This window comes from Crocuta crocuta, unplaced genomic scaffold (assembly GCF_008692635.1).
Source record: "Crocuta crocuta isolate KB4526 unplaced genomic scaffold, BGI_CrCroc_1.0 scaffold27, whole genome shotgun sequence".
Taxonomy (NCBI): domain Eukaryota; kingdom Metazoa; phylum Chordata; class Mammalia; order Carnivora; family Hyaenidae; genus Crocuta; species Crocuta crocuta.
Window position 1 is genome coordinate 7,850,227 of NW_027532250.1, and position 8,668 is coordinate 7,858,894.

General features: G+C 51.5%; 1 protein-coding gene across 1 annotated transcript in view; it reads left to right on the plus strand.

Annotated features, from left to right (window-relative positions):
• The first annotated feature begins 840 nt into the window (after positions 1 to 840).
• The window catches only part of KCNB1 (potassium voltage-gated channel subfamily B member 1), a 92,008-nt gene continuing 84,180 nt past the window's right edge, over positions 841 to 8,668 (plus strand). Inside the window, exon 1 of the mRNA XM_077778286.1 lies at positions 841 to 1,407. Within this exon, the coding sequence (XP_077634412.1) occupies positions 841 to 1,407 (567 nt within the window). The remainder of the gene's footprint in view (positions 1,408 to 8,668) is intronic.

Genomic DNA, 8,668 nt, shown 5'->3' on the forward strand with positions numbered 1-8,668 from the left:
GAGGGGGGAGGAGGAAGGAAGGATGGAGCAGGTGGATCCGCAGGACCCGCGTGCCCCTCCTGCGGTGGGGTAGGGGGCACAGAGGGCGGGGCGGGGCTCCGAGCAGACCTCGGTTTGGCGTCTTCATAGCTCCCTTAGTCCCCAGAGCGACCTCGAGGGATGCTCCCGTGGTTTAGGGAGAGGGGTCGCTCCGGCACAGCGAGGCTGGCTCGACCACCCCATCCGCTGTGACCTCCGACAGACAGGTGGGCACCTGGACCCCCACCAAAAAATTCCCCCAAATCTTTCAAGGTTTAGAAAAAGCAAGCCCACCGCCACCCCCCTAGAACTCAAACTGTGATTATTTCGGAGCGGGGTGGGGAGGAAAAGATGAGAAATCTCAAAAAATAAAAAAGTTTTTCATGCAGCGCCCCTCTCTGCCCATTGCGGGGCTTGGTTCAGGACTCGACGGGGAGACCCAGAAAGAGGCGAGTTTCAGCACTCGACGGGGAGGACAGCGCCCCGGGAGGCTGGGTCGGGCCTGGGCGGCCGCAGCCCGGGGTGGGGCCTCCCGGATCCCCTGAGCGCCTCNAGCACAGGGAAGGTCAAGGCCAGCTGGGGTCCCGGTGGAGGGGTGGGGAGGGGCCGCGCCCAGCTCTGTGTTTGCTGACCCGCGTCCGCTTCCTGCCTTGCAGCGGTCGGGATGGAGGTGAGAAGACGGCCGTGACGCGCGCCTGCGCGGCCCCCTGCGCCCCCAGCAGCCCACAGCGCTCCCTGCCCCCCTCCCCCGCGGCGGCCCGCCTTGCCGTCCAGTGACAGCGGCCTGGGGGGGCAGGGGGGGCGGGGGCAACCGGACCAGCGATGCCGGCGGGCATGACGAAGCATGGCTCCCGCTCCACCAGCTCGCTGCCGCCCGAGCCCATGGAGATCGTGCGCAGCAAGGCGTGCTCCAGGCGCGTCCGCCTCAACGTCGGGGGTCTGGCGCACGAGGTGCTCTGGCGCACCCTGGACCGCCTGCCCCGCACGCGGCTGGGCAAGCTGCGCGACTGCAACACGCACGACTCGCTGCTCGAGGTGTGCGACGACTACAGCCTCGACGACAACGAATACTTCTTCGACCGCCACCCGGGCGCCTTCACGTCCATCCTCAACTTCTACCGCACCGGGCGGCTGCACATGATGGAGGAGATGTGCGCGCTGAGCTTCAGCCAAGAGCTTGACTACTGGGGCATCGACGAAATCTACCTGGAGTCCTGCTGCCAGGCCCGCTACCACCAGAAGAAGGAGCAGATGAACGAGGAGCTCAAGCGGGAGGCAGAGACCCTGAGGGAACGAGAGGGGGAAGAGTTCGATAACACGTGCTGTGCAGAGAAGAGGAAAAAGCTCTGGGACCTCCTGGAGAAGCCCAATTCTTCCGTGGCTGCCAAGGTGCGTGGGGGTCTGGGGGCGATGGCACTGGTGGCTCTGCCTGTGTCCCCAGATTGAGGACCACGGCCTAGGGGGGAGGTGGTGTCCTCTGGTTTAGTTCCCAAATGAGACCAGAAAGGGGAGGGGCTACGGCCCAGACCTCAGAGATGAGAACAACCCCTTCGGACCGTTCCTATTTGCATTGGTTACCTCATCCCTTCATTATTCAGTACCTCGCCTTTGTGGGAGACCAGGATTTGTGGAGACATAAAAATCCACAGCAAGGGGGTGAACACTGTAAATAAGAAAGTGCAGAACGACACGAAAGCCTTGCTGGGATGGAGTGGAGTATGGTCCATATACATAATGCTCCTTTGTGGAGCCCTGGACCCAGACTGGAGGGGGGCAGTTGCCTGCGTTTCTAATACTTATCCCTGTATTTATAACCCCACTTTGCCCCAAAGAAGGAATGAAAGCAGCTTATAGACATGCTTGGAGGACACTGAGATACTGTCAGGCAGTTTTAACATAAGTAAGAAAAATGAGGCAAAGCGACTCAGGGGTGGGTGTGTGCATGCATGACGCATGCATCTGGCTGTGGATGCTTGTGGGCGAAGGGTCACCCCTGGTTCGTTCGTTCTTTATTTATTTGGTGAGTTTATTCCAAGAATGATTTGGTGCAGCTTGTAAAGATGCTTTTTGGCTGTCGGAAGAGGATGTAAATTTCGAAATAAGAGAGAAAAATGAGGCAATGTGAAAAATGAAGCAGAAGGCAGCAGAAAGGCTGCGATCATACTGAGTGGACCAGTGTGCTGTTGGGTAAAGGTGGAGGATACGCAGACTGAGAAAGACTTGGGGTGGGGGGACAGGCCAGGGAAGGGGGTCACTGGTTGATGAGGGCTTCTTTGCGTTGAGCTGGCTTCCGGGAATGCCTCGGAGAGATGGGGTCTCCCTTCAGGTAGCCAGCATGCTGGGTGAACGACAGCACAGTGTGTTCAGCGCTCTAAAAGAGGTTGTGGGGGGCCCAGAGGGAGCCAGAAAAGAGAAGTGTGGATGTTGAAATCCAGGATGACCACTTTGGGAAAGATGTGTTGAACACAACTCACTTTCGAAGAGTGGGGCCAAGAGGAAGATGGCGGGTGGAGTGAGCAGGTAGGTAAATGTGTTTGTGGCGAAAAGAAAGGCAGGAGGAAGCATCTATAACCAGCATCATGTATTTGCTCAGGTTGCCTCCTGCCCAGCCTGGCCTCTTCTTGTGGGGTCTCCCTGGCTTAGTTAGCCCGTTACTGAAGGTCTACCTGCAAGGCTGGGTCCTTTCCTTCGATCTGGCTGCCCAGGAGGAGGCCTCTGAGAGTGCGTGCAAGAGGAGGTGGCTGGTAGGAAGGTGGAGAGAGAGGGGCACCTGGGCGGCTCAGTCGGTTAAGCGTCTGACTTCAGCTCAGGTCATGATCTCCCGGTTCGTGGGTTTGAGCCCCGCGTCGGGCTCTGTGCTGACAGCTCAGAGCCTAGAGCCTGTTTCAGATTCTGTGTCTCCCTCTCTCTCTGACCCTCCCCTGCTCACGCTGTCTCTATCTCTATCTGAAAAATAAATAAAACATTTAAAAAAAAAAAGGAAGGTGGAGGGAGGCCTGAAGGCTCTCTCTTCCCTAGCAGCCCCAAGGAGAATGTAGACATTCTAGGCCTGGTTTCCTCCTCTGTGGGCCGCCTCTGGCCATAATCCTGCCCTAGGATTCCTGTCCAGAAAGTCTCCCTGTTAAGACAGTCACTCACCCTTAACCGGCTTAGGATCAGCAGACTTATTTTGCTATTTCCAGGCCTGACATGAGTTCCTCCTACACACACCCTATTTAGGTCCAAACATGACTCTTCCCCCTCCCTGTCCTGTCCCTAAGACATGAGATTGAGGGGCCAGGAGGGTCGAGTCAGCCTCCCACAGAAGAAGCAGGCAAAGGGCTGTGTTTGGGTTCGAGTCTGGCAGCAAGATAGGGGAGCTCAGGCTTGCAAAAGACACCGTCTGGCAATAAACAGCCTCATCTTGCCCTCGGGTTAATCCGCTCGCAGGGACGAGCTTCATGACCTCTCCATGATCCCAGGCTCAGGCTGTCAGCTCGCATTCCTGGCAGATGGGCAGTCTAGGATATTCTTCAGGCAGAACTGAAATGGGGGGGGGCGGGGGGGGGGGCAGGCCAGCAGGCTCACTGACCCTCAGCAGAAATCCTGACCGCTGTTGATCAAAATTGTGTGCAAAATGTAACAACACATTTAGTCCTTATGTCAGCTCTCTGTTATTCCACCTTTCACAAATTGGGAGGTTCAGAGAGGTTGAGTAATTTGCCTAAGGTCACACAGCACGCAAACAGGAGTAGCCAGAAATTCAAACCCAAGTGTGATTTTTGAAGGCCTTGTTCTTTCCATAATGATTAAGGAGCACAGACTCCTCCCCGGTCTCCCGGCTTCCACGTTTACCCCTTGCGATCCATTCCCCATATAGCAGCCAGAATGAGCTTTTCAAAATATGAACTGGATCACATTATTTGTCTGCTAAAAATCCTCCAGAGATGTTCCACAACACTCAGAATGAAATCCAAACCCTCCACCATGGCATACCAGACCCATGTCCTCTGAGTTCAACTCTTCAATCTCCTCTCGTTCGCTGGGCTTCAGACCCCACTGGCTTCCTTGCTTTTCCTGAAACCGGACAGGCTTTAGCCTACCTCAGGACTTTTGCATTTGCTATTCCTACTGCTTAGAATGCTCTTCCCCAACTTGTCCTGTGGCCAGCTGCTGCTTATTCCTCATCTGAGCAGGTCTCTGCCCAAATAACCCTCTGCAGAGAGACTTTTCCTAACCCATCTAAAACCGCCTCCCTCTCCTTACTCTCTGCAGCCGGACTCTTTCCTGCATAGGCTTTAAGCACCATCTGAAACTGTATTTGCTTCCTTTCCTTTCTCCCCCTCAAGAGTGTGAGTGTCATGAGTTCTATTTGCTGCTGTGTTCCCAGCACCCATCAAGGTACCTGGCCTAGAGGAGCTCCAAATAACTACATGTGGAATGAATGAATGGATCAAGCAATCAGTCAGTGTGTCTCAGGTTTTGGGGACCTGTCTCCCCTCCCTCACTGCCTGCTTGCAGCCCAGCTTCCGGGGCCTCTGGCCTCCTTCAGTTATCTGCACTTTGCCCGTCCCCCCCACCCCTCCATCCCCCTATTTAGATGCCTTGCTTGTCAGAACAGTAAAGCCTGGGGAAATTTCCTGGAGACCACAGAATGAGATGGTCAAATGGAAGATCATTCCTAGGTGGTTGTGAGATACAGAAGCAACCTTACCTCATATGTTTAGGGCAAGGACAGACCGGGGGTCTGGGCCCAGCCCCACCCTCTCCCCAGTTTCTGGGCTCACGCAGGTTCTTCACCTCCGCAAGCCCTTGCCTTCCACCTATAAAATGGAGCTAAAAGCCCCACCTTGCAGGTCATCAAGAAATCACGTTTGTCAAGATTTAGCACAGTGCCTAGCACATTGGAGTAGGTGGGGCTTGTTGCTATAAATAATGAAGAGTGGAGTCCTTTCTCTATGACTGGGTGGGCTGAGTTGCGACAAACTATTTCCTTCTGATAGCAAGACTGGGAGACGGAGCTGACTGTTAATAATTGATGGGATGTTCTGGCAACACGGAGGCAAACCAGAGTACAGGCCCTAGCGTTCACCGTCAGGGGAGTGAAAATCAAAATCCATTAGGCAAAAGGCAGTGTGATTGATTCTTATTTGGAAGCTGGGGTCAGCCCTGTCAGAGTGACAGGGTTGTGGTCCCGGGTCACCACTGGGTTTCTGCTTTCTCGGAAAACTCTACAGGCTTTTCTTAGCAGGAGAGAAAGAGGGAAATAATTTGCTAGGCCAGGAATGTCTGCCCTCCCTGCAATAGTCTTACGTCATACATCTCAGTCTGAGATAATTTCCTGATTTCCAGATTGGCTACTGTTTATTGTGCTAGGCACTGATTAGAGGTACTTTATATGTCCTATCTCAGTGAAATCCCTTCAACAATCCTATCAGATAATCTGCCAGTTTGGGCTGCAAGTAATAAAATAGGAAACTCCAAGTGGCCTCTACAAGAAGGAAGATGCATCATCTCACATAATAGAAAGCTCCAAGGTAGCTGGTTTCGGTGAATGGCTCCATGATGCCCTCAGGATTCTAGAGTCTAGAATCCTCCAGCTGGCTCAGTCCTCAGGCTTCGTGCCTCATGTCGCAAGATGGCTAATGTAGACCCATGAAATGCAACCAGTGAAGAGGGATATTTCCTCCTGTGTACCCTTTGTTCTCTGAGAGGCAAGCCTTTCCCAGGAGGCCCTATGAGACTTCTTTTCACATCCTATTGACCATGATCCGGTCACATGCTCATGTTCTCACCGCAAGGAAGCCTGGGGAAGCAAGTGTCTGGCATTTTCAGTTGCAGGAAGAAATGGCTTTGATGAGTGTTATTAAGACTCTTTCACAAGGGCGCCTGGGTGGCTCAGTCAGTTGGGCATCTGACTTCAGCTCCGGTCACGTTCTTGTGGTCTGTGAGTTTGAGCCCCGCACTGGGCTCTGTGCTGACAGCTCAGAGCCTGGAGCCTGCTTTGGATTCTGTGTCTCCCTCTCTCTCTCTGCCTCTGCCCCACTCACGCTCTGTCTCTCTCTCTCAAAAATAAACAAACATTAAAAAAATTTAAAGACTCTTTCACAAAGAGGAAATGGAGGCTCTGAGAGGTAAAGTCACTTGCTGGAACTCACATAAGTAAATGCTCAGTAAATATTTGTTGAAGGAATGAAAATGGCAGAGCCAGGGTTTGAACCTGCCTTGGTCTGGTTCCCAGCCTGTGTTTCTTAATCCTGGAATCTTGGGTAGACCATTCAAGCTGTCAGAGCTTCAGTGAGCTCATCGGCCAAATGGTAGTTAGAGCCATGCCCACCTCTTGGGGCTGTTTTGATGACTCAGTGAGATTTCAGATGTGAATATAATTTGCAAATGGAAAGTATTTTATAAATGTGAATAATAATAATCATTATATATTATTATATTCAAAAGTAGGAATGGTCTTTATGTAATGAGTGTGATCAGTATTTTGCCCACCACAGATCTGATTAAGAATCATTTCAGGTGAAAGGGTGGAGACGGTACCTGGCTGGCTCCATCCAGGGAGTGTACAATTCTTGATCTCAGGGTTGTAGGTTTGAGCTCCATGTTGGGTGTAGAGATTGCATAAAAATAAAATCTTAAAAAAAAAGAACCATGTCTGAGATCCAGCAGATGTGATTCTGTCTCAACTCCATAGCTTACCAGGAATATGACCTTGGGCAAGTTCCTTTCCTCGTGTTCCTCTTAGTCTCCTCATCTAGGAAATGGGAATTATAATGGAACCCACCTCAGAGGGCCATCAGAAGATAATCTCATAAAGTGCCAGGCACATCGTCAGCATTCGATAAATGACATGATTATTAGCGTTATCACGGAATTCCTCTATGCTAGCTACACCCCTGGTCAGCAGCCTCTCCTATTACATTGTGGTTAATTGCCGGATCCCTGCCCGCTCCTTTGGGATTTCAGGCCTCTCATGTGATGATGCTTCTGCTTCTTTGACCTGAGCCAGGGGGATTCGTGTATCATTATTAAGAAAAAAGTGAAGGAATCCATGGGGCCCCTTCAGTGCTATGAGTCATCTGGATGAGGTTCTTGCGAACCCCAGGTTGGTCATCCTAGATGTCTGTATTTATTCCTTGGAGACAATATTGCAGAGATTGAGAATCCTGGCTGTGGGATCACACAGTCCTGGATTGGAATCCCAGCTATAGCTTCTGTTTTCTAATCTGTAGATGAGACTGATAATATATCATCAGTATATAGTAACCCACCTCACAGGGTTGCCCGAGGGATTAAGAAAGATAGTGGATCTAAGGCGTTGGAGCCGGGTTTCAGAAATCCAGTACCCCCTTTTGATACAAGGAAACATGGAGGCTGCTTCAACAACTAGCCTGGGTCCCAAAACAAGCTGGCAAAAGGTCAGGGACCATTTCCAGGCCTTTCTGACCTCACTGGTACCCTCATCAAAGCTCAAAGATCTCTCCATCCCTTTGGGATGCTCAACCAGGATTGTGCCTTGGCAGCGGGTCCCTTGGGGGTTTTGAAAGGCTACAGGATGTGAAAATGTGAAAATGCTTAGGAAGGAAAGTGTTGGCCAAATGAACAGTTTGGCCAAAGCTTCATTAACTGAAAGAGAATAATAAACACCAGCTCCGTACCCAGCACTTTGTGTACTTCCTAGACTTGATAGTGTCGTGGACGGGAGCCCTGATTTTAGAGCTGGGTTGCCCGAGTTCAAAGTTTGATTCCTTTACTCACTAACTGTGCGACTTGGGATGAAACGCTGTACTTCTCTGTGCTCCGGGTCCTTCACTCACAAAATGAGGGCAGTAACAGCGCCCATCTCCTTGAATTGCTACCAAATTAAATGAGTTAATGCACGCAAAAAGCACTTTGAATAGGGTCTGGCACATAGAAAGCATTCAGTAACTGTTAGAGAGTTTTGTTTCATTTTTAATTGTCATTGTGTCATTTAATCCTCCTGATGATCCTGCCAGATAAATAATCTCCTTTTGAAAAAATTACTCTTCTTTTAAAATGATACATGCTCATAGGAAGGCGAGGTTATATAACTTGCTCAACGTTAAGAGGGGCAGTTGGGGGAGAACGGGGGGTGGGGAGGACTCAGCCCTGATAGAGGAGATGCAGTGTCTTGCCCAGATCCTTTTAGCTCTTACCATTTCAGGGCCACTAGCCCAACTCCCACTTGCGAGCACCTGCTGTTCTTTGCCTTAGAGGTTTCCTCTGGCAAGTGGAGTCCAGTAAAGACAGGGACCTCAGGCCCCACCCAGAGCAGCCCTCAACTGCTATCTAATGGGGGAAGGTGTATAAACACTGCAGCTCCCTCACCCCTGGAGGGGGTGTAACTCAGAGCTGCAAGGTCTGCCCTGGGCCCCAGAGTTCCTGAGAAGAATTAAGCTCCAGGTGCCCACAGCAGTTCCTTGCTTGATAATACACCTGTTTGGCTTCTATCCCTTGCCCGTCTCACATCCCCTCACCCCTACCAATGTTTTCTGGGATCACTTCCCACATAAGCTACTTGCACTTGGATCCTCGTGTTTGGATCTGGTTCTGGGGGAACAGACCAAAGATCTGTGGGAAATGTTTCCTCGTCAGTATCCTGGTATTGTCTTGTGGGCCAAAAAGACCTCTTACGACAACGACC